General features: G+C 40.5%; 2 protein-coding genes across 8 annotated transcripts in view; one reads left to right on the forward strand and one right to left on the reverse strand.

Moving 5' to 3' along the window:
• Positions 1-1,053: 1,053 nt before the first annotated feature.
• p2rx1 (purinergic receptor P2X, ligand-gated ion channel, 1) lies at positions 1,054-13,135 on the forward strand. Of its 3 annotated transcripts, none has more exons than XM_030069538.1 (14): positions 1,054-1,331; positions 4,602-4,746; positions 6,306-6,377; positions 6,636-6,693; positions 8,010-8,097; positions 8,310-8,390; positions 9,944-10,085; positions 10,256-10,401; positions 11,302-11,392; positions 11,479-11,544; positions 11,648-11,743; positions 12,175-12,264; positions 12,392-12,433; positions 12,566-13,135. In XM_030069538.1, the coding sequence occupies exons 1-14, from the start codon at positions 1,141-1,143 to the stop codon at positions 12,569-12,571; spliced, it is 1,314 nt and encodes a 437-aa protein (XP_029925398.1). In that variant the 5' UTR covers positions 1,054-1,140; the 3' UTR covers positions 12,572-13,135. The 3 variants fall into 3 exon arrangements, with proteins under 3 accessions (XP_029925398.1, XP_029925396.1, XP_029925399.1); XM_030069536.1 differs by having other exon boundaries at positions 1,055-1,331; positions 6,636-6,705; XM_030069539.1 differs by lacking the exon at positions 12,175-12,264 and having other exon boundaries at positions 1,057-1,331; positions 6,636-6,705.
• A 95-nt stretch (positions 13,136-13,230) lies between these two features.
• The window catches only part of camkk1a (calcium/calmodulin-dependent protein kinase kinase 1, alpha a), an 80,152-nt gene continuing 68,088 nt past the window's right edge, over positions 13,231-25,294 (reverse strand). For 3 of the 5 annotated variants that reach the window (XM_030069532.1, XM_030069531.1, XM_030069533.1), the window contains 4 exons: positions 23,456-23,584; positions 21,018-21,121; positions 19,421-19,468; positions 13,231-17,872 (listed from right to left, as the gene is read on the reverse strand). In XM_030069532.1, the coding sequence (XP_029925392.1) occupies positions 17,803-17,872; positions 19,421-19,468; positions 21,018-21,121; positions 23,456-23,584 (351 nt within the window). In that variant the 3' untranslated portion in view covers positions 13,231-17,802. Of the gene's footprint in view, positions 17,873-19,420; positions 19,469-20,025; positions 21,122-23,455; positions 23,585-25,294 lie in introns of those variants that run through there. The other 2 variants (XM_030069534.1, XM_030069535.1) reach the window with 2 other exon arrangements.

Raw genomic sequence — 25,294 nt, forward strand, 5'->3', positions numbered from 1 at the left:
GTGTTGTAGTCAGAAGTGTGATTAATTAGACTTACAGCTGATGATCAGATTATGCACCTTGCAAATCAAGTGGTTTGCAGGCATTGGCATGCTGTGGAAAATTCCAGTGTGGTGAATGATATTTGAAGGTCCTCAGAAAAAGGCTTTAACCCGATTTAGATTTGGATTTTAAACATGAATCCAATATGAGAAGCTCAATTTAATCTCTGGAGATCAGTAAGTACTGTACCGAAACGAGAAACACATTCTTTTTTTCTGATGGGAAATGTGATGTAATTCTGGCACAAGCTCTTCATATGAATTAAACTTGTGACTTCAGAAATGAAATTATTCTCTTTTTTTTTTTTTTTGTGAAATGCACACTTGGTGCTTCTTTTCCCCTAAGAATGAAGAGCAGAAATAGCAAAGCATACCAAAGGAAATTGAAGGTCTGTGATAGAAAGAAGTGGGTTGTTCAGTGGAATGAAAAACACACGACTGTTTCCCTGTGTGCCCCCACACCAAATAATGATAAAACATAAGCAGGCTTAATGTCTGCATTGGGTGACAAGGGAGTAGGCAAAGAAAGTGAACTGTAGAATATGCATATTTATATCAAGCTTATGTGGTCTCTATCTATGTATAGCATACAGGAAAACGCTGCCAGAGGAAATGATAAGGTCTGATTGTGCAGAGAGGGGGAGGTTCATTACTCAAGTGGCAGTTGTTGAGGTGTTTGAATTAGCAACAAAGTCACTGTGTCTCCTAAGACTGAAATCCAAAAGAATGTCTTTTGAACGCCCAAATGCATAAGATAAAGAGGAGAGACAGTGACAGCAGGACAGTCAGGAGATTCTGTCATAAAGTGAATGGGAAGATGGGGAATGCGGGAAGATTGGCAGAAAAATGGGACTCTGTATGCAACTGTGTGTATGTGTGTAAGAGAAAGAGAGAGTGAAATAGAGAGTGAGAACAGGGAGGGAGAAAAGGCTGTGTGCGAGGGAGGGAGGGAGGGAGGGCAGGCAGGGAGGAAGTCCTCCACTTCAGGACTACTACTGAAGCGTGTCAGCTGTTACTTGTGGGAGGACGCAGAGGACCTCCTGCCATTAGTGTGAAACCGGGTTGGAGAAGTCACAGGAGGAGAAGAGGTGCCTGGTGTGCATGTATGAGAGTGGGGTGGAAAGACCCTCCTCCCTCTGGGTCAGCCAACAGAAGATGAAGAACCAAATCACCAACGCCCTCTCTAACTTCTTCTTCGAGTATGAGACCCCGCGCCAGGTGCTGGTCAGGAACAGGAGGGTGGGAGTGGTGTGCCGACTTATCCAGCTGCTGGTCCTGGCTTACATCATCGGGTAAGACCCTCTCCTCATATGTGCAGCAGGCAAAATTAAAAAAAAAACTAAAAGGGCAGCTGTGTTGTCTTGTTTGTATGTTTTTGACTGCATGTTTCAGCTTGCTGGTCAGATACATCCTGACCCTGTCAATTTTCTCATTTTAAGCAGGTTTTCACTATTATTCTTTGCTGATTGAGCTATAAAGAATGGAACGGTGATGATGTGTTAATTTTACATTGCAAGAAATAATTTAGTAACATAATTTGTTTTAGTATGTGTCATTTTGTTATTATCTTTTTTTTTTTTTTTTTAAAAGACACTGATGTCTTTTTATCCAGGAGGGCATCTTGTTTGACCTATGTGAACCTATGAGAGGTGTTGACACAATTCAAAGTGGAGGTACCCTGCCCATCACTATTGACACAGTAATTAGCCTTGATTCATATATCAATATCTTGATTTGAGAAGACCTTGTAAAGGTCTTGATTTGTAAAGAATGAAGACAAAACTACTGGCTGAATTTGGGAGCAGAGTCATAGCACAAAATTGAGGGGCATGCATCTCTCAGCAGTCTTGGCCAGTGTCCCTCTCTTGTAAGTCAAGTTGAGACAACATAACTGCATTTTTGTTAGCTCAACCAAAGTATTGAGAAACCTCTCACACACTTGCTATTACATGTTGGATTACTCATGCATTTGTTCGAAAAAATTCTTCAGAAAACGCAAAGTGTTTTTTGATCCTCTGAAATTATTAATTGGTACAATTAAAGTGTTAGTGTGTGTGCGTGTGTTTGTTTGTGTGTGTGGTTTTGCTTGTCTGTTGCATGAGTGTGCATCTCTGAACAGCAGAACCTTAGGAGCTACGTGTGATGAACAAGCCGAGGCATATGCTAACACAGATAACAATCAAATGTTGCCCAATTTACTGGCAGACAGCACAGAGATGGCTATGTTACCTCCTGCTGGTGATACTGAGAGTAAAGACCTAAACTGTTATATAGAAAAATAAAAGTAAAAGTATCTTCACTCGCTAATGGCAAGGTTATCTCAACCTTAAAAGTTGGTTGATTCAATATGAGGAGAGACACCATCCCTCTCTTGGTGGTGCTTGGATCGAAGCCAATTGCCCCCGATGGTTCAGCAAGCTGTCTCTGAAGTGTACAATGATTTCATGATGTAAAGTGTCAAACGTGTCACTCATCAAATAGTCATCATCATCCATCCATCATCTTAATTGGTAAACCTCACCTGGAGAAAATATTAAGTTTGAATATAGATACGGTGTGCACTGGTAAGAAAAAGAGCAATCACATTGTTTTTCATAGGTTTTAGTCTCTCTTGTCTCTCTGGGTATCAGGAATCTGGGATTGTTCTTCTTCTTCTTTTTTTTTTTTTGCCTGCCTCTTTCCTCCTCCCGTCACCTACCTTCCCCAGCCATCAGGCCCCATTAGGCTGGGCTGTGATGGGCATGGAGGGTGACGTGATTACGGAGCTGTCGAGGATTCTCCTCTTCAGGAGCCAGGCAGCAGGCTGACAGGTCAGATCAGGAGACAGTTCCCCTCTCTCTGCACAGGAACACTCAGCTTCGATGCTGGATCACACACACCAGCAGAGTCAAAGGGAAAAGACACAATCTCAGCTCATATTGGTATAGCCAGGAATTTTAGATTCTGTGTTACTCTTATTGTTAGTCACATTTTACTTTTTATGTTTTGGACAATACAGTTTTTCTTCAGCAAGGCAAGGACAATGAATGCATATTTTTGTAAATGTATGAGGCAAAAAAAGCAAAGCCCAGTTTAATTGAAAACAGCAGCCTCAGCAAACTGAATGCCCACTCCTCTAATTAATTCTCATCCTGTCACTTTCAAGTCCACAAAAATGCCACACCATTGTTTGAATTTCACAGTGATTAGTTGTCATCATACAATAAGACCGTCGGCGAGTGTGTTTCATTCTAATTTTTCCCAACAAAATTAACACTAATCTCAAATGCCACAGTGTGCTGGGCAGAAAATCCTTCAGCACATCAGAGAGCTTTGTCCCTGTCTGCTGGAGCAGATACAGATCTTACTTAGGTTGCTTTTTCAGAAGATGGTTCCCTCATTTCTTGCTCATGGGTTTCTTTATTTCATTAATGTGCTCTATTTTCTGCACTTCCTCTTGAATGTTAGCTCTTACTTCTATCAGATAGGCAAGTTAGATTATGAAAGTAACAGTTATGGCTTTTAATTTGCTGTGCATACAGCTTAATTTAGTCTTCAACTGGAAATATGGCTCAGTCTATCTGTTGCTATAAGGTGCTTTATCATCTACAGAGAGGTAACATATATTACAATGCATGCTGTGTAGTAGTCTTGCTGCCAAAGGGTTATTGCTTTGTAAATCCTAAAATACCAGTGTGCCTATGTGTATTTGTGCACATGCGTGTCTGTGCGTGTGTGTAAATAGCTGTGGAGAATTGGCCATCTTACCTGCCTACCTACATTGCACACCAGCTGTTACCCCTACTTCCTGGCCAGACAGACAACAGAGCCACACAAAGATTAACTGCTGCCTGTTACTTCTCTTTATAAATAGGTCTAACCTGGAAGATGAAATCTAATCTATGCAGCAGACTGGAAAGTAACATTCCCTGTAACCAAAATCATCCCATTCATTCCCTCTGTTTAGTATTCGTGGAGGTGGATGCTTAGCTATATCTCAGTTGCCTCTGGTTTGCATCTGTTTGCACAGATAAACATGAAAGCTGACATTGTATGATGACATGCAAACACCTTGCAAGAGGTCTGAACATCTGTGGTACAGAACTGAAAAAGTTACATTATTGTTTCAAGTCAACAAACAGTAATTACTGACCACAGCTGCAATAGGGAAGTAATGACAAAGGCAATGAGTCACTTTCGAATTTTACCACTGTCAGTTGCTGTGCAGCGGTCACATTATAATAGTGCACTGCAGCACTGTGATGACTGCTGTACATTTTGCAACTTTAAGCCATTGTAAAGTCGGAAAAATGTATTAAATGTCTGCTTTGAGATGCAAATGTGTCAGATTTTTCCTTGCAGTATTAAAATGACAAGCAGGGCTGCCACTAAAGCTTGCATAACCACAGTCACTTGTATGACTCACAACATGCGTGCCTCTGAGGTGTGCTGCCAGGGTGTGGGCAAGTTGTGCAGAAACGTTGATGTCACCAATAGATATGACCTTGCCCAAGGAGGGGCAGGGGGGTCAGAGGTGCTGACAGGCCTAACACCTCCTGTTTTCCAATCACTGTCCCATGCAGGTGGGTGTTCATCTATGAGAAAGGCTACCAGTCCACAGATACAGCCGTCAGCTCCGTCTTCACCAAGATGAAAGGAGTGGGCTACACCAAGGTGGATGGGAGGGAGAGTGTCTGGGATGTGGCCGACTATGTCTTCCCGCCGCAGGTTGGTGATTAGTTGGCTGTGGACTCTGATTTACTGGAGCCCTTCATGGGTGCTAAAAAAAATTTCAGCATGTGTAAAACCAGTGACATAATCCCTGTCTGGTCAAACATGATTTCTTGTACTCATCACAAAAAGAGCTGGCTTTGAACATTATAAAGGATTTTGTTCTCAACCAAATGTTTTAGTAAATCTGGGTCATGGTTGGAGGTCATGAAGTCAATGTCCATATGTACATGAAACAAACTGTCAGAGTGAATCAGCGTCAGGCTGAGTCACACACTTCTAACTTTGGCCAACAGACAATGTCAAAAAGCTTTACACCCTCAAGAAAATCAGTCACTGTTCAGATTACGACCAAGTTCAAGGTTTATGTGTGTTATTTCCCCCCCAGTGCGTCATTATAGCACTGTTGGCTATGCTGTGTTGACTGAAGAACACACATCCGTGTTGGCTTGAGTGTATGCCAGATCAAATTGATGAAGACAAGTCAGATGTTTAACACACAAATTGAGAGTAACTAGTTGCTATCATAATTCACAATAATCTGCCACTGTCTTTGTAAAGACAAATCTTAATTTTTGTGTGTGCATCCCACCTTGTCAGACTCTCTCAATGCCTTAATAAAGATGTTAAGGCATTATGAGAGTGATTGTGTGCATGCTAGGTAAAGTTAGGCAAACAACCTGCTAAATGGGAGACTATGGGCAAACATATTTTTGTTTGCTTAGAATGTAGCTGGGTCTTGTTAACTGTGGCAGAGAAATAAAAAAGACACAATGAAGATTTCATTGTTTGCTTTGAGATGTGGGTGTGGGCCTTTTTCATTCAGTGTTGGTTTGACTTGTGGTTTGGCATGAGAACAGGATGAAAAAAGTCATGTGAGTACAGTCTACTGTCTCGCACTTTCATCTTAGTTGAAACAATCTGATCAGAAGGTTGCTGACCCCTTTCAGCAATTGTAGTGCCACTGAAAGCCATCTTTGGAAACAGAAGACACCTTTATCACAGCATGCCATTTCTATTCTGTGAACCACCTCTTATTCTGATACTACTGCAATGTCGCTGTCTTACACACTGTCATAGTTTAATGTGATGTGTGATAAAAACATGAAACCCGCAGGGACCGTTGGTGCAGGAATTCAGTGTGATACATTTAATGCCAGAAAGCCTGTCCATCACCAGGTATTACTCCACAGGACATAGATCATATCCTGTATATGTCCTCTGAAAACAGAATTCATTGGTGTAGGACACAGCATCTTGTTTCCATGGTGACAGGAAAATCCCTATAGATACGGATGTGCGTACACCAGGGTCAAACACATATCTTCAACCATTTCAACTGGAATTGTGCTTGATGGAGAAATCCATACAGGATGAATAATTTTTAGTGGAAAGCAGAAAATTGAGGAGTATATTGTGGTGAGCATTTCACCAGAGGGATAAAAAGAGAAAATTAATTTGATTATTGGGCAGTGGACGACCCATGAACAATGTGTGGAGAAGTTCAAGCTTAGATCAAAGTCTAACATGTTCCTTCTCCCAATCCAAAACCACAGGGAGACTCATCTTTTGTGGTAATGACAAACTACATCATAACTGAAGGCCAGATGATGAAAACCTGTCCAGAGGTATGTAAAATGCTCCATTTCTGTGCCCTTTTCTCCCTCTTTTTTCCCCTAAAAAGTGAAGCAAAATTCAGTGTTGGGGTTATCAGTTCTATTATTGGGTTACTGTCAAATTGTAGCATCAGTAGTTACTAATAAACACTTTATTTTGTCACACAACTCTAAAAAAAAAATCTTGTATTTAACTGTTTCAGACAACACAGCTGCCTTTATATACACATTCATGCACACTCACTGACCCCAGTTTCCTGTGTATTACAGCTCCCTGGCAAACACAATTGCAGCTCCCATGCAGACTGTGAAGGAGGGAAATTGAAACGTACGGGACATGGTAAATCCTGACGGCACGACAGTGTGTGGCCTTAACAATTCTCGCTGACTGACTAACCGGCAGTCCTTTCTGGCTGAGCTCACTTCCTCTTTAAACATACCATTTACATTTCAGCATTCTATAAGACAAGTTTCCTCTGTCACATTGCAATTTGATTAACAAACCATCTTCTTAGAATAGATTAACAAACAAGCCTTCCTCTGATCACATGATAGATGTAGGACGATGCTTGACAGGGAGGTAATGGATCATGTCAGGGTATAGAGCAGTTTATTTGCAAAGAGGGTTGTGGCTCTTTGCAACTTTAGCTCTTGACCTGTACGGTGTTGGAGCTGAAAAACTCTAGTCCTTGTCCTGACTCATCTCAGTGGCAACTAAGATAAACATTTAGACTGTTATTCCTAGAACCCTACACCAAAGACAAAGAATTAAAATAACAACTAACAACACAAGCCTTAGCAACCAGACACATAGTGTGTGTAGGTCTCATGGCTTGTTGATTCTCAAAGTACGCAAACTTGTAAAACCCTGCCTTAAGCTGGGAAGACGTATGCACAGTCAAACAGTAACTCCATTGCAGAAGAACAGACACAAATCATAAGTAAACAGAGATATGAAAAACAAATGGACACTCAGACAAGAGATTTTCTAGTGGGTCCAAACATATAAGTGCAGCCAGTTCAAAGAGCTGTTACATAAATTTACAGTCTGCCATCTGTCTTGGGGTTAAATTCTGAGTCTTCCAAGTCCGCTGTACTCAACATCGACTTCAATCAGAACAGTGTTAGCTGATGCTTTAGATCTGTCTGTTTCAGAACAGTCACATTCACCTTGAGGTGTTTGTAGCGTTGTTGAGGCAGCACACTGTCAGTATCCCTGTAGACAGCTAAACAGAGGGGCAACCCTGGAGCTCTACCAGCTGGTAGGCTCCAGCAAAAGGTCATAGATCCAGCTGAGTGACCAAACACCCCGTGGAAAACCGTCTGTGAATCTTATATCCAACACATGATGGGAGAGACTGATACCAGCAAAGCTAATCCCACGGTTGAAATTGTGTTGGGATCAGAGTGAGATAAATGGAACAGCCATTTCAGCATTTGCTTACCCACGCCTTAGAAATTTGAGTGTGTGCTTCTGTTGATGTTAATTGTAGATAAGATGAAAAGCAGAAGTAGAAAATGCTTAATAATGCTTTGGCATGAAAGCCTGCTTCCTCTCTGTTTTTCTGTTTTAACGTCTTGTATTGTTGCTTCATTCTCGCTGTACTTTATTATCACTCATGATCATTTTTTTGTATCCCCAAGGACAAATGACAGGAATGTGTGTGAATGAGACTCATACCTGTGAAGTGTTGGCTTGGTGCCCCATTGAAGATGACCGCAAAATACCAGAGTATGTTCCAACTTTGACTTTTTCGTAGCTCATTTTAATACTGCCCTGTAATCCCTGAAACAGTTGACTTCTTAATGATACAATTTGATTAATCCAATTTCAAATTTAGGTGTGCACAAGAAATACAGCTTCTGATAGATGATTGCAGTGCCCTTGCATGAAGCTCTTCTCCATAATTGAATTTCAGCTCTGCTCTGTTTGTTCCCATCCAGTCCTCCACTGTTGATGTCGGCAGAGAACTACACACTGTTTATCAAAAATTCAATCACTTTTCCACTGTTTGGTGTTACAAGGTACAGTAATGGACCATTTTCATGTCATATCATATTACCTAGATTACCAGCTTCTAAAAATGTGGGCAAATCCATATCAGTAAGTTTAAGTTTTGACGTCCTCTACCAACACTCGCAGCTCTTGCTGAGAATGTAGCAATGTGCTTGGTTATTGTTACCTAAGGCACAATAAATAATAGAAGAAAATCCTTCCAGCATTTTGCTGTTTAAAAAAGCAATAACTTGACGCTATGCTCATATTGGATATAAGAAGTGTGCTTTTTCCATGAAATATAATGATCATGGAAGTCTAGGTGAAACCAATGATCTCTTATAAATCACCTTGTAAATGCATCTCAGTCAAGCCATAGATGATAGGAAGGCATAACTAAATATCAAGAATAGGTGCACTGAAATAACATGACAGACTGTTTAGTGAACATAAGTAGAGGCAGGCAAAGGAAGCCCTTGTACCATTGCATTGGTCATCATCATGTCAAGGCAAATGTAATTTGAATTTACACTTTTCTGGCCAAAGTAGACACAGTAGAATAACTCAGAGAGATTTTATATGATCAGAATTGCAACATATAACTAAACACTATGGGAGAAGTCATCCCGCTCACAACTGGTGTGTCAAAACCAGTAAAAACAAAATGAATAAATAAATAAAAATTAAAAATCTCAAAAAGAATGGTCTACTCTCAGCAAGAAAAAGATGTTTTCTAGTTTTAAAGAAATACATTTTAAAAAGTAATGTGGGCCCTCTACTGCTGATGCCCGGCAGATGCCTTTTTGCTGGTGGGAGAATTGGTTCTGTACATTTGGCCTTTTGGTGAGCCTTTAATGAAAGGTTGTGAGGTCACCAATGTTGACCAGTGTTGAACAGGTTCTCATGGGTAGCATAACTGTGTTTATTAAATGTCATGGCAATCTGCCGAATAGATTTCAATACAAGTTGCTCTGAAGTTAAGCATTGAATGGACGATTGAACTGTTACAGCTGTCCTTAGGCCCTGCCTTTCAGTACGGCAAAAAGACTATAATGTGATCTGAAAAAGTTCAGAAATGTATTATTGCCTGCTGGGAAGTGGAGTTCTATACGTCACTGTGCCAGTCGGGTTATCTGTTCATCAGTCAGTTGATCTTTTAGCTGTTAGGTTCAGAGCAGCATATCTCAAAATATATTACTCCATAAAATTTAGTGACATCATTCGTGTCGGATGACACCTGGCATCTGCTTTAGAAATAATGCACTCTCTCCCCTGCATTTCCTGTCTCTCTCCACTGTCACTGTCAAATAAAGCAAATGCCAAAATAAATAAATAAATAAATCTTTAAAAGAAGAAAAAGAAATAATGTGCTTGGTTTCTTATTGAGTGTGAACCGTTGTTTTCTTACGGCAACCCATAACTATCATATCATGCAGCAGGGTGTGTGGAATATGAAAGGAGCTCATAAGCAATAGTTTGAACAATACGGATGTGATAAAACTATTTTAGACAATATATAACCTTCATGTGAAAACTTCAATCATTCATCACTTGGCATAATGACGAACAGTTGTCTTTTCAGGAGTAATTTGGTGGAGAGTGTTGATGCCAAATACATCAGTCAATGCCTCTATGATCCAAAAGATTCTCCACTGTGTCCCATATTCCGACTGGGGGACATTGTCAATCTGTCTGGCTTCAATTTCAGCACAATAGCCAGAGAGGTAAGTGTGCTCTGTAGGGTCTTTACCAGAGACACAGAGAGAGAGCAAATGCAGATTTCCATTTCATTTAAATCAAGGTTACAGCTGCACTAAAGTGTCTTTGTTGGCATTTTATTACGCTTGATAATGACTTGTAGTTGCCTCTGTGTTGTTTGCTTGTGCTTTGACAGGGAGGGGCTATAGGCATTGTTGTTGACTGGACATGTAACCTGGACCTGGATGTAAAAAAATGTAAACCGAAGTACAACTTCCATGGCCTGTATGGGAACCCCAATGAGACAGACAAGGCCAGAGCATCAGTGGGCTACAACTTCAGGTGCTTTAAAATATGACTCTAATGTGGAGCTGGCTGAGGTCTATCGTGAAATCTGACCATGCTAAACTCATACAGTAAAATATCAACAGAAATCTAGGCTTGGATTTACATTGTTAATCCTGGCTAAGGTTCTTGAAACCGTGGTTACTGAACTGTTTAAGGTATTTAGATTCATAATGCCTTTTAATTAAAGTTTTATCAGTTAGGATTCAGGATTATAAGTTCCTTTTTTAAATCTATTTTTGTTCAATGTAAAACCTTTAACCACTATGGAAGAATTTCAGTTCATCAGTCTCACTTTAAATTGGTTTAATGTCTTTGAGTGTCAGTCCCAGCATTTAGTACTTGACCCTGTTCTTTTCAACAGCTTATAACCAAATGTTTACTCGGTAAATTTGTATTTTCCTAGTTAAACTGTCACAATATCACACCCTTCACATGCCATAATAAACTCGATACTGCTGTTTCTCAAGGCTTTTGAGCGTGTACTGAACGCAGACCAGCTGAGGTTTACGATGTTTACTTATTCTTGGAAGGAACAGTTTGACACGTTGCACTGAGATTTGGCAGACAGTGTCACATGCTAGTGCATATTGTATTCTGGTGATAGTCTGCTCTCTGTGATCATGCACAGGCATAGTTACTAGCATAGTATTATTTAAAAACAATGACGATGCAGTGGTAACTGGCCTGAGGAGCGTTGATTAATTTAGCCTTGCTTGCCATGCATAATAATACTACTACTACTAGTGGTGATAATGGGGATATTTTATTTTTTTTTGTTGTTGTTGTTTTTGCAGTAAATTTACGTTGACAAATCCACATGTTGGTTATATGTATATATGTTTTTCCAAATGCAACATGTCAGAAATGGAGTAAATGTTCCATACCTGTTTGTAGGTACGCAAAGCATTACATGGAGGACAGCAAGGAGAAAAGAACCCTCCTCAAAGTGTTTGGCATCAGGATAGATATCATTGTGCAGTCACTGGTAAGTTTCATCTTTGTGTTCTTTGTGCAAATGTGTGTGACAGATGGTCAAAGGGAAATTTATTTTGTTAAAACTGTCATTCACAGGCCAGAAAATTTGATATCATCCCAACACTGACTGCTATAGGCTCCGGAGTGGGCATTTTTGGAGTGGTGAGTTTTAGACTGAGTAATACCTAAATGTACAACTGATTCTTCTGTCTGTGGAATAGTTTCTAAACAAACAAGTATGAAAGTGGCATTTTATATTTTTCAGGCAACTGTAGTATGTGACTTGGTGCTGCTGTATTTGCTACCAAAGAGAGAATTTTACAAGAACATGAAGTTCAAATATACAGAGACACATGAGGAGGTAAGTTGATTCCTGTAATACAGCGTGTATTTATTGGAAAAAAAAAAAAATTCTGAGTCATTCATTTTGAACACAAGATGGCAGCAGTGAAGTATCTGACAGTAAGAGTCCAGAGACAGAGCAGACCTCAACAAGGTATACAGTGGCATTGCTCTCTCCGGGATGTTTCCTGTGTTATGTTTTAGTGCTAAGCAAGTGCATGCATCACCATCGAAAGAGTTGTGATCAAAGACAAACAGTGACCGTAATGAGATGAATGCTGTGTTTCTTTCCACAGCTTTCTTGGCAAGGCAGCTATCCTTAGATATCAGATCATATAATTACAGAGAAGAGCAGCCCACATTCAGAACCTGCAAAATCATTCCATCCTACTGAGACAGCTTCCCTCAGCAAGAGCTAAATTAAACAGGCAGACTATTTTGTATTTACAGCACGACAGCGATTCGCTTGGTTTAGACACAAGCGTCTATTACAACCTTGAAGCAAATACAGGACAAGTCCAACCTGCTGGCCAGTCCAATGTGAGTGCATGTAGAAACCTAGAAAGTAGAGTAGATTCTTATTGCACTTTACCACATGGGACTTAATGATGTGGACCGTCACTGTGGCATGTAAACTTGACTGCTCTTTGTGGTTTTTGTCCTGCAGGAGCCCAATTCAGATGCATGTACAGAGAGCAAAACATCCAAAGTAAGGGATAAATGTCATACAGCTCTCTGGGATATATAACTATGTTCTCTCTGGCATTTTTCTACATGTATCCTACATAGTCGACCTCTGATGTCATAACTAATGCCTGTCTTATCTGCTATTCATGTATAGGAGTGACCAAGGGGCAAACTCACCGGCCACGCCACTGTGAAAGTAGACTGCACTGAAGCTCTCTAAGCATTAGGATGCCACACACACGCACTTAAAGGATTCAAGGGGACGGGAAAGGACAGTCACATGAAATCGGTCCATGTATCCTCTACAGAATTCACTTTTGATCATCAGCAGTACAAGAACATGGGACCCCCTCCCACTCATAAAGTCACCCTGAGTGACTGAGACTCCTCCTAGTGTACATGGAGCCACAGATAGTGTAGCTGAGCTGTACATGTACTTTTTTGGGTGTAACTCGGGTTGCATGTGTTCTTTTTTTGGGTGTAACCTTGCTCTCTAAACAATTTCCATACAAGTGGAAGCAGTGTTTGGCACTTCAGTGCTCTGCTGTGTACACAAAAATGTTGCCAAACTCATTCATTCTCTCTGTAACTGCAACTGTTTTTCTCAAAGCAACTTAACGTGGATGTGCCACCAGGTGGCTGTCAGAGCAGCCCATCAAACATTTAGTTAGGTCATCCATTCCTCATTCAGTTTGTGATTGACAAATAAATTCAGTAAAATATGCATACAGTCATTTTACTGCTGTTTTGTTGTACCCGTTTTTTCCAAATGCAATGTCTTACTGTCAAAAGGGACTAGAGACAAAAGTGATGATCCAATATGAAATAATTCTACTTTTTTATTGTCCTTGATTATGTCTAGGTGTACAAAAAGCATGCAAAAAATAGCATCTTTATATATTTGGTACATATTTACATTGTAACAATTGCATTCCATAAGGGTGTGCCATGCTTTTGTTTTTGTATGTTACTTGACACAGATCAGTGATTACATTCAGAGCAATGCAACACAAGACAAACATCTAGAAACACAGTGACAACAGGCACCTTCGACACAGATATCAGGACAGTCACATATGATACACAGCAGCGATCCAAACCACAGCACTGTCCAAGACTTAACATTATGTACACACTTATTTCCATACAGTTCTTTTCCATCAGATAAAACTGTGAGCTGAAGACAGGAGAAATGAGTCCTTCAATGAAAACTGTGGCACCTGATGAATTTTCTTTACCTGTGTTTCGTTGCACAAGTACAGCAGTAACACCACCAAAGAAATATGACAACTCCATTAACTGCAAATAACTAATGGCTGGTTGGCATAAAGACACTGTCCTATATTTAAGGTTACAGGTTTGATCGTCAGTGACAGCTAGTGATTATCCCAGCCACAGAACAGCCACATCAAACCACTGCTGTGCTCTGAAACCTGCATTTAAAACATAACAGAGTTACTTGTGTCTGTCTTGGGGAAAGTGTGCAAACTGGTAAATTACTCATTTCTATATGGTCATTTAGCGCTCAGCATCCCTGAACTTTATCATAAATAAATAGTCTAATATTAGATGTTTCAGCAGTAATTCAGCAGTAAAAACCAAAGAGTCCCTTGCCCCAGGAAGGAAAATTCATTGTTATTACATGAATATGCACAATGAATAATCTAGAGGAAAAATATTTAAATCTAATATTTTTACTGCAGCTATTGTAGCATTTTGACACAGCGACGAGAATAAGTTACCGGAAACTGGGAACACAATGGAAAAAATTCAAGTAGTAACACTCGGACATCCACAATAATAACCAAGAGTAATGCATCAAGGCTGTAAGCACAAACACAAGTAAACCAAACCATTTGTTGATTGATTATATACCATGTTATAGGACAGCAAGTTACCAGTAGTGTCATAAATAATCAAAGGAACAGAGGTAAGTGGAAAAATGCAAGCGTTATTTACATTTCAACAGTGTTTTAGTTTAACTCAGGACAAACCACTGAAATGAAGCCTCAGGGATCTGATGGCAGGGGCCAATGATGGACTAATGATTATGACAACAAGACTGCACTTCTGACACTGACAAACAAACATCTCTACAAACATACAAAGTCAATATACCTAAATGAAGCTTTGGTTACAGCTTTACAATAATCATCATTAACAAAGAATGTATTAATCATTACTCAATGTTTAGCAACTGTATCTTTTAGTTAACAGGGGTTAATCAGGCTAAAATAACTGATTAATCTTTTGTAAACAATTAACAATCTGTTAAATACTTTGAGCACTGAGTGGGCACCTATAATGAAGTTGCACTGCTCCAATGATTAGTAAATGGTTCATTAGTAGTTTGTAAGTATAAATTCACAAGTACTGGGCCCTTATTTTAAAGCCACAGCTAATCATTATAATCCTTAGTAAAGGGTTAGTACGTAGTGTAACAAGTAATTAATAAGTATGGATAAAGTTACAGCCTAAATATACAAAGTCGTTGATGTTTTTAACAGACTGAATATTACCATTTATTATCAGTTAGTAATATATGGAATTCAAGCATCAATTAGTTGGATTACGATTACAAGTTAATTAACATTTGTTTATGATTAAGGCATTAGGTAGTGATTAATAATTATTTTAAAGCGTAACCAAGATCATAGGAACTTTGTAAGTTTTTATTAGTGTCTATTTTAGCAGAAAAAAAGATATATTTTCTTGATGGACCTGGAAAACATCGTTCCATATGTTTTGGTTCAAGCAGCCGTTCATTTAAGGTTACCCTGCCAACAGACAAGTGACTCAATTGCAAAAAGCCCCCAACTGTACCAGTTTCCACCTGCAAAACAAGCATCATCAAATGATGACTAAAATCTAGCAATAGAACTTGCATATTCTGGGAAAAATCAAAATTTGGACATTTAAGACAATTTGAGATATACTCATGTACCTTTCTTGTATACAAGTTTATCTCGTTTTTTTTGCCAACTCTGTGCAATCAGATAAAAAAAACAAACAGACAAACATATAAAGCTTTACATTCTGGTAGCCACATGATAGCTTTTCACTATCCACAGCATTAATGACTTTTATGCATAACAAAGTCATCATCTTTGTGAAAAAAATCCCACAACATTGAAGCCTAATATCAGTATGCATAATGCTTTCACATTTAGATGCGACTCTTCCCTCTCAGTGCTTTCTGCTTTAGTCAAATGTATTCAGCAATAGTGCACCCTGTATAAGAGGATATTGAGAGTGAAATTAACAGAGGAAATGCAAAGCGCTGCACTCCCCATTTCTAATCAGCCACATGGGGACTATACTGAAGTGAATAGGGAGGTGTTGTTTGCAGCCTGGGTCTAATCATGACATTGAAACGCTCCTTTTCACTGCAGTTACAGTGATCAGAGCACTCTGCTGGCAACATGCTTTCATTCACAGGACAATGTGCCTTGGCTGAGAGAGGGGGAGGAGGGAAATTGCAGTTTTAGTTATATAAACATTTCTGGGAGGCAGAGTGGCTTTGGAAGCAGAAATAATCTTACTGATTGAGTGGGCTGAGCCAAAGAACCATAGTTTTTTGGAGCACAAAGTTAGCTAACTGGTAAAGCTGAATGGCAAAGAAGGAGCTCTGGTCAAAACATATATAAAAATATGAATGGCCATGACTTCTTCCATTAATTCATGAGCAGCTAATTGGCTGCCCCAGATAGTTCTTGGGTAGCACGACTTGCTTGAACTTGAAAAGTCAGCTAAGGCCACTACCTCAACCCCAAGCGTTATTATAGGTGTATGCCTAAACCAAATTAATATGGCAACTGGCCAGATTGCATTTTTTCTTTTTGTATCAGGGGAGCTAGGCTATGTAATTTAATATTAGCTACCCCCTCTTTCATCCTCCCTTTTTCCCTGGGCCTCAGTCTACAGTGTTTCACCAGAAAACCTGTGGTCGCCCATTAGGGTTCAACTCAATCAGTGAGATTATCTCTGTCTTTAGAGCAGTTGTGCCTAAGAGAATTGCTTGTATAACAAACACCAAATTGAGGCATGGAAGGGGGAATGAAATGAGAGAGAGTGGGCTGAAGTGAATAACAGTCCTCCTCTCAGTCTGGGCACAGTCACCAGCAAACAATGTAACACACGCATGCACACACTTGCTTGACAGATGATGACTAAGTTCTGAAAGCTGCAGCTGATTTCAGGATTACTTAATATATACATTCACATGCAAATCAAACAGTAGAGTTATGATATGGCGAGGAGGGAGGGAGAAAGTGGGTCAGTGGTAAACAGAAACAATCAGACAACACAAAACAACTTCACAGAATGGGGGATGCATTTGAAAGGGAGCGTGAAATGACTTCAAACAGAGAGAGAAGAGAAATAATGACACATCATACTGCAGCTAAAGCCACTTTAAAACGAATCAAGCACAGTTACTGTTTTTTGCAACTTCTTCCCTTGAATCTCACTTTGCTTCCACAAATCAGAAAAGTTCAACCAATCAGGCCTGAGCACTTTGTGTGGAATGCAGGAAGAACGTCACCAACATGTCTTATCTGGCTGCGAGAGAAACCTACTGATGGCACAGATACTAAAATAGGGCAGCTTATGATGGCAAGTTAGAGCCAGATGATAACACCAACATTACACCAATGCATCTATGTACAGTATGAAATCAACTGATCATTGATCAGAAATGAAAAGCCCTGTGGTTTGACTTAGTTCAAAGAGTACGAAACGATATACTGTCATTGCATGCTGAAGCCTGTGGTCCTCCTTCCTCTCGGTCATGCTGGCTCTTGTAAGCCATCGTTATTTATTCATGATAGTGGTAAGTGCCTGTAGAAAGTGTTATGATGAGGGATACTATTCGCCATGCATGTGGGTCAAAAGAGTTTGACAGTTAAAATGCACATCCTCCTCTTCATAGGGCGACTGCCAGTAGACAGACAAACATGCTCTTGTCATTTGCCAGGAACAATAATTAGAATTGGTAATGATCCAGTGAGTTGAGTGAGCTCCTCTGCTGACTCTTCAAGCAATGCCAGTCACACCAGTAAGCAGCTGAGAGGTTGAGACAAGGGGGAGAGTATATTAAAACTGGTGATGTTAGAGTTAGGGAGTGCAATAGTGAAGAGGCAAAGGAGGGGTGGTTAGGGGAAGAAAGAACATGAACGAGTAAGAAAAAGCAAGTTGTGTGCAGAGGTTTGAATGTCACAAGCAATATATCAGATTATAGTATTTGAAGACTTGAGTATTTGCAGTGGAGAGACTGACAAGCCTGTGGTGTGTTGTGGATTTGAAGGGGGTGTAGGGCTTGAGGGGGGAATGTACAGTGATTTAAGCAAAGGGATTTAAAGGGGTTGGGGTTTAAAACAAAGCTAGGTTGACTCAGGAGGGCTCGTCTTCGTGTAGGTCCTCCAGCTCTCCTTCTCTGGGTCCGTCTCCACTGCTGCCTTTCCTGGAACAGGCAGTACAGAGAGTGACAGATTAGGCACCGTTTGGTCAAAAGACTTTTTTCACAGTGGCCATTTTGACATGAAAAAGCAGGGTAAACATGGGTGTTACTAATGACATTAATTAGGGTTACATTCTATTTAACTTTCACAGAGCCCTTCCAATGAACCTGGATGCACAATAGCAAAGCCCTGGCTCTCATAGACCTGAATGGAGCAAAACCTTGATTAATGTCACTGGTCAAACATGTTTACCTTGCTTTTTCATGTCAAAATTACTGCTGTGAAAGGGTCTATTCTATCAGTCCTTCCTATGAACGCTATTTTGTGAAATGAGCTTTTTGTCTTTGTTTCCATAAATCAGATGAGACAACAGACACCAGTCTCATTCCAGTGAATCCAATACAAAGACAGTGATGAGCTACATGCTAACAGGGTTAGCACAATACTAGGGCGTGTACAGAAGTGACTAGCGTAGCTTCTGTGGAAGGATGGAAATACACCCTCCCGCATCTCTAAAACTTAGCCCTTGACTGATATACATCTTGAATATTTCTGGTATAAAAATTAGATATTAGTTGTCATCCTTTATGGTCAACCTGCTGGAATGATGATTCATACAAAATGTGGAGCCCTGGGTTGTAATAGTGTTCTAAGTGCTCCAAGTACAATGAATGAAGGAAACTGTCTCATGCAATCATTTACACACCAGAAGTCATCTAAGCATGTTTCTCAAAATTAAACAGCATACAATACCTAGCGCTGACTTTGTCTGACTATATTGTTTACTGCTTCACGATAAAGAACTGAAAACAGAAAGCTCAAGTTTGAAGGAAAGCTGCACAACTCATTACCAGTACACCAAGTGGCTGGATAAATGGCTATACGGATTGTTCAGAATGTACCTGCTATTAAAACAAATAATATCTTGGTTTTATATGTTCATTTTTACTAGTGATAAGTACACAAGCTGTTTTGGTTAAAGGACTTAATTTTGGAGACGTTGGAAGGCATATTTCCCTCGTTCCACAGGAGCTTTACATTTCTACAGTAATTCTGGTACTCTGCTAACCTGTTAGCACAAAACTGTAACCTGTCATTATCTTTGCACTGGCTGCACTAAAAGAAACATGGTGTCTACTGTCATACCTGAATCATGGTAAGAAAAATAAAAAGCGTATTTCCCCAAAAATCGATGTGTTACTTTAACCTGGACAAGTGCTTGCTGGGAGAAAGAAGTTCTAAATGATCATGAGATTCATTTTTACATGTGGGTCTCTATGGGTCTCTATCTATCCAAATACAAAAGGGCAGCTCAAGATGTCCTTTTGTCTTATGTTGCTGAAGGTAGGAAATACCACAACACACTTAATTCATTTAACATGGTGTTAAATTACAGCAACAAGAAGATGAAAAAAGTCTTATTGATGACAACTGGGGAAAGCTTGTCCCATCACTTCTCATGATGGGGTAAGGGTTGGGAATGTAGGATGACAATGGGCTGGTAGTTGTTTGACAAACAGTGTGCCAGACCACATTGCACAAAGTGTTACCTTAGCGAGGGATGAAGTTTTAAAGAGGGCCGGAAGGGCCACGAGTCCCTGCAGCAAAGTGGGAGATAAAGGAAACATCACAGGTGAGAGGGCAAAGGTCACCCAAGTAGCTCAATGAAACTGGTTGGAGATGTGGGATTTAAATGGTGGTTGGTGGAGATTACCCTCCTTTCTCAATCCTTCTCTACAACTTAAAAGGTACTATGTGTAACATTTCTGAGGATCATCAAATCATTGTCAAATTAACTAGTTCAATTACAACGAACACATGAGAAAAGATTCAAGTTGATTCAAACAAGTGGTACTGCCAGAGCTGGAGTCTTTCAAAATCAAGACAACAAACCTCCTTCTTACTCGTCTCTGCATTTGTTTAGCTTTACTGAAGAGGAGAACCATGGAAGTGTAGGAAGTGTTTTTTTTTTTTTTTTTTGTGTGTGTGTGTGTGTTGTTTGCACATTTCTTCTGCCTTTGAGAGAACCCCTACACTGGAAGAACGACAGCTTGTGCCATAAAACAATCTTTCTTTGTGTTGTAAATCAGTGCAACCAATTTCCAGCACATTCCACCCTTGTTGTTACCACAATATTCTTGATGAGAGTCTTTAGATATTTAGATTATATAAATGCTTTGGGGCCTTTTCTCATATTTTGTCCTAATTTATATTTTTCCTGATAAGTTGAAGGTCAAGAATCGGGGCAATAAGCTGGTCCTGAGTCCATGCAGACAGATACTGTGTCTGCACTGCAGATGCATTCCTGACTTCATATCAGTCACCTTGCCCAAAGCACAAGATGCAGAGGGACAGGTTGTTTCATTTACCAGCAGGGGGCAATAGTGATCCAAACTCCCTGCAAAATCCCTCTGGACACATTCACCTGAGATAACAGTCCTCAGCACTCTGAAAGCCTGAAGCACAGGGTGTAATGTGAAAACTAGGGCTGGATAGAGGACAAATCAACAAACCCTATACATTTGTGGGAGATTACAGTGCTGCTGTGTGCTCCACATACTGAGTTACAGTAGGACATCTTAATGACAAAGTCTCCCAGACATAATGCAGATTACTATCCCAAGGTTATACAAGGTAACAATACACTAAGATGTACAGGAAACCACTATAGACGCTTCAAAATCTAAATTGTGTGATGGAACGTAAAAATCCACTTTCCCCCTGTGATGCTTTCAACCCAAGCCGCAGAAAATCCAAAGACCTGAGGTAATTAGGTGGCTCGGTTTTGTTTTCTGTCAGTGTGAATCCCAATACCCTTGAAAGCTGAAAGAAACACACAAAGAAACACTTCTAAAAGCTGTAAGCTCCATGGCATACAATGAGAGAATGAATTATGGTGCTATGGCAACACAAACTGGCAGCTGTTTCTGTAGAAACGAGTGCTAGTTAACCCAGTCTCAGACGCAGACGAGAGGGGTGTGAACTACCAGCAGTGTCAGAATCACAAGTGACAATATGACTGAACATGTGTGGTTTTGTGGTTTTAGTTTTGGACTCTATCTTCAGGGATGCGATGTGGAAGTTTTAAGTCGGTGAGGGGTTTGGACACCAGATGACTGACAGGTTGTCGGATCAGTGTGTGCTTACATGAGCAGATTGCCAGGGGCGGACATGGACCTCTCCTCTCTCCTGCTGGGACACTCAAAGGGGTTGCTGAAGGAACGCTTCCTCAACATGGCCTTTACCAGGATCTAAAACACAGGCACAGACATCAGGACGTTGAAAACACAGGTTATTCTGAGCTGGCTTTGCAGACCAGGCAGTAAGATTGGAGTGTGCTAAATCAGATGGAACACACATAATGTTGCAAACACACACACACATGAATATGTAAACTCACAGTGCAGTTACATATGCATTTAGGCTTCCAGGCATTTACAGAGGACCTATTTGATTGTTCTACAATAGAGGAGAGGTCCTCATCTGAACAGGCTTTTAGCACTCAACATAGAAGGTGTTTACAGCCTGAATGAAACAAAAATGAGCACTCCTTCACAAGTGGCTTTGATAAAAATAAACAAATAAAATAAAGTCAAATAAAAATAAATAAATAAATAAAATGCCACGCTCACATGAGTATGTTTTAGGATGCTGAGGCAGGTTTCCCTGACTCAGGATTCAGGGAATTAAGAGTTACACTCACACGGTTCCACCTCAGTGAGTGCATTTGGTGTCATTACATTCAGTGCAAGAATGAAATGAAGCCATAGGAAGTTGAACAAAAGAATAGCTCTTATAGCACTGGAAGACACACTATGGACTGTAATCATGTAATCATGTTTTAGATTTAAAGCTGCGTCCACTAAGATGGGAACACGAACGATGAACCAGCACGCAATTATATATATGGAGACAATTTTGAGTCGAGTCTGCATGGTTTTCATTTCAGGAGTCTACCAGACCAGTAAATTACGCTCCAATTTGAACGGAATTGTACCAGGGTTCATTCTAAATGGTTATTATTCCAGTCTTAGTGAGTGTAGTTTTAAAAGTTGAAAAACTACATGAGGCAGCCTTGTTCAGTCTGTATTTATTTTCCAAAATGTGAAAAAATCCTTTTTTGGTGCTCAGTGTTGTGGTATTTTGTAGTTTCTCACAATTATACTTAGCCTATTAAACCAATTTCTCAAACCATGGAAGAGAGGCAAACAAAACAAAACAGAGGACTGCTGCTGAACACTGTTCCTCGGGAGCAATCAGCTACTACACTATATTACCAAAAGTATTCGCTCACCTGCCTTTACTCATACTATGAACTGAAGTGCCATCCCATTCCTAACCCATAGAGTTCAATATGATGTCGGTCCACCTTTTGCAGCTATTACAGCTTCAACTCTTCTGGGAAGACTGTCCACAAGGTTGAGGAGAGTGTTTATAGGAATTTTTGACCATTCTTCCAAAAGCGCATTGGTGAGGTCACACACTGATGTTGGTCGAGAAGGCCTGGCTCTCAGTCTCCGCTCTAATTCATCCCAAAGGTGTTCTATCGGGTTCAGGTCAGGACTCTGTGCAGGCCAGTCAAGTTCATCCACACCAGACTCTGTCATCCATGTCTTTATGGACCTTGCTTTGTGCACTGGTGCACAGTCATGTTGGAAGAGGAAGGGGCCCGCTCCAAACTGTTCCCACAAGGTTGGGAGCATGGAATTGTCCAAAATGTTTTGGTATCCTGAAGCATTCAAAGTTCCTTTCACTGGAACTAAGGGGCCAAGCCCAGCTCCTGAAAAACAACCCCACACCATAATTCCTCCTCCACCAAATTTCACAGTCGGCACAATGCAGTCTGAAATGTACCGTTCTCCTGGCAACCTCCAAACCCAGACTCGTCCATCAGATTGCCAGATGGAAAAGCGTGATTCATCACTCCAGAGAACGCGTCTCCACTGCTCTAGAGGCCAGTGGCGGCGTGCTTTACACCATTGCATCCGACGCTTTGCATTGCACTTGGTGATGTGTGGCTTGGCTGCAGCTGCTCGGCCATGGAAACCCATTCCATGAAGCTCTCTGCGTACTGTACTTGGGCTAATCTGAAGGTCACATGAAGTTTGTAGCTCTGTAGCAATTGACTGTGCAGAAAGTCGGCGACCTCTTTGCACTATGCGCTTCAGCATCCGCTGACCCCTCTCCGTCACTTTACGTGGCCTACCACTTCGTGGCTGAGTTGCTGTTGTTCCCAAACGCTTCCATTTTGTTATAATAGAGCTGACAGTTGACTGTGGAATATTTAGGAGCGAGGAAATTTCACGACTGGATTTGTTGCACAGGTGGCATCCTATGACAGTTCCACGCTGGAATTCACTGAGCTCCTGAGAGCGGCCCATTCTTTCACAAATGTCTTGTTTCACAGTCTGCATGCCTGAGTGCTTGATTTTATACACCTGTGGCCAGGCCAAGTGATTAGGACACCTGATTCTGATCATTTGAATGGGTGAGCGAATACTTTTGGTAATATAGTGTATATTCTCAGTGGATGTAATGGAGGTTACGTTTACGAAAACAAACATGTGAAATGAAGTGTTCCTTACCACTGCAGACAGGCTGGGAACATATTTGACTGAGTTCTGAATCTCCTCCTCTGTCACCTCTACCGCAGAGCAGTGTTCCTCCTCTAGAGGCAATGGGTCAGTACCTCCCTGGGTGACCCACGGGTCCACCTATACACACACACACACACACACACACACACACAGAGGTATCATCACAGAGCCCTGGGGCTAAGCTACTATACAGGACATTTTTTTTTTGTTTTGGACTTTTAGCACTACCTTAAAATGGGGGTCATTTAGACTGTATATATATATATATATATATATATATATATATATATATATATATATAAATCAAGCTTGTCTACAGAGACTCCACAAAGCATACCCGTCTCCCATTTCTGCTGGGAGTCTCCTGCTTTTGGTTCAACTGCACAGCGGAGCCAGCCTCATTTTTGTGAATGTCTGACTGAGTAATCAAAGTTAGACAGTTACCAGTGCCACACGACGTCACTGGTAAACAAGGAAATGACCGTGTTGTAATGGCAGTTATTGGCCCCATGTTGGACTTTGCCAATTGGCCTTTCCTCTTTGAAAATGAATTGGCACACTGCAACTCATTCCAAATTTATTGCACAGATGCACACACACAGCACATAGGCAGAGAGAGAGAGAAGGAGGAAGGGAGAGCGAGAGGATTTGCATATAACTGGTGCTGAGAAATACGCTTCTGGAGTGAACAGCAAAGCTCCTGCATGCAAATGAATTCATGGTTTGCTGTGCATCCGGTCTGACCGGACTGACTCGCATATATGAAGAGCCGTTGTTTCACCCAACAAGTCAGCAAGATCCTATGGCATTTCACTTGTTCAGTAATAAAGATTTAGAGCCAAATTTAGCAAGAATAGTGTGTGTGACTTCTGTCTGTGTGCTACAGCAAAATGTGTCATTAGTAACAAGTGTGTATGTTTGTGTATGTGTCTGTGTGTGTGGGCGTGTGTGCACTTGGCAGACCATGTGTGTGTATGTGTGAGAGATACAGGCTGTATTTTATTATTACTATTATTTTAAAAGATTGTTTTTTGGCAATTCTGCTTTATTGGATAGTGACAGTAGAGAAAGACAGGAAAGGCAGGGGAGAGAGAGGGGATGGCATGCAGCAAAGGGCCCATGCTCAGATTCAAACCCAGAACCCTGCAGCCTTGAAACATGGTGTGTGCTCCACCACGTGAGCCACCAGGGCGCCCAGATACACATAAATGCTATAGTTAACTTTGCTTTAGAGGTTTTTTTTTTCCTGATTGTGTTAATTAGTAGTTTTTATGTGTAGTAAGATTCCACTGGACAATTTAATTGACGGGCATGCAAAAACACCAATCATAGGTCAAAAAATGGTTAATTATGGATTTTATTTTCATTTTTTTAACTGAAAAAGACACTGAACTAAGAGTAGTCTGAGAGCCGAAGCAGCTGGCTCTTATTGGGGATCTTTACCAAATTATGTGACTCCCTGAAACAGGCCTGAATTCCCATCTGTATTTCCCAGTTGAACACAGACCTGTTCAATTTCTCTCTGATCAATCAGTGGCCTGCAGTGTTTTCATGTCACCTTTAAGTATTGGCTCAGCTTGCTTGGAACCTAAGCTGAGGTGATACCAAAAAAATACTATCCACAACTTTTGCCTGATGGAAAACCACAAATGGTGAGTTGAGTCAAGTTGAGCCATACCATGAAGTGGAAAAGTTGCTTATTTCATATAAAAAGTAAATCAGTATCATCAGTGTCATCATAGTTTATATATTATCCGGGTTTGAAAATGTCTGTCCAGTGCAGCCATTTTTCATGCAACAGAGGGCAAAACAGATGCTTTTTTTTTT

The sequence above is a fragment of the Myripristis murdjan genome, chromosome 14 (assembly GCF_902150065.1).
Source record: "Myripristis murdjan chromosome 14, fMyrMur1.1, whole genome shotgun sequence".
NCBI lineage: Eukaryota > Metazoa > Chordata > Actinopteri > Holocentriformes > Holocentridae > Myripristis > Myripristis murdjan.

What these genes read in the sequence shown, in the direction of transcription:
- p2rx1 (XM_030069536.1), top strand. Translation starts at nt 1,141, where the DNA reads ATGTATGAGAGTGGGGTGGAAAGACCCTCCTCCCTCTGGGTCAGCCAA. An exon ending in ATTGAAACGTACGGGACATG is followed by an intron (nt 6,706 to 8,009) that starts GTAAATCCTGAC and finishes TGTATCCCCAAG; the next exon opens with GACAAATGACAGGAATGTGT. An exon ending in TCAGCACAATAGCCAGAGAG is followed by an intron (nt 10,086 to 10,255) that starts GTAAGTGTGCTC and finishes GTGCTTTGACAG; the next exon opens with GGAGGGGCTATAGGCATTGT.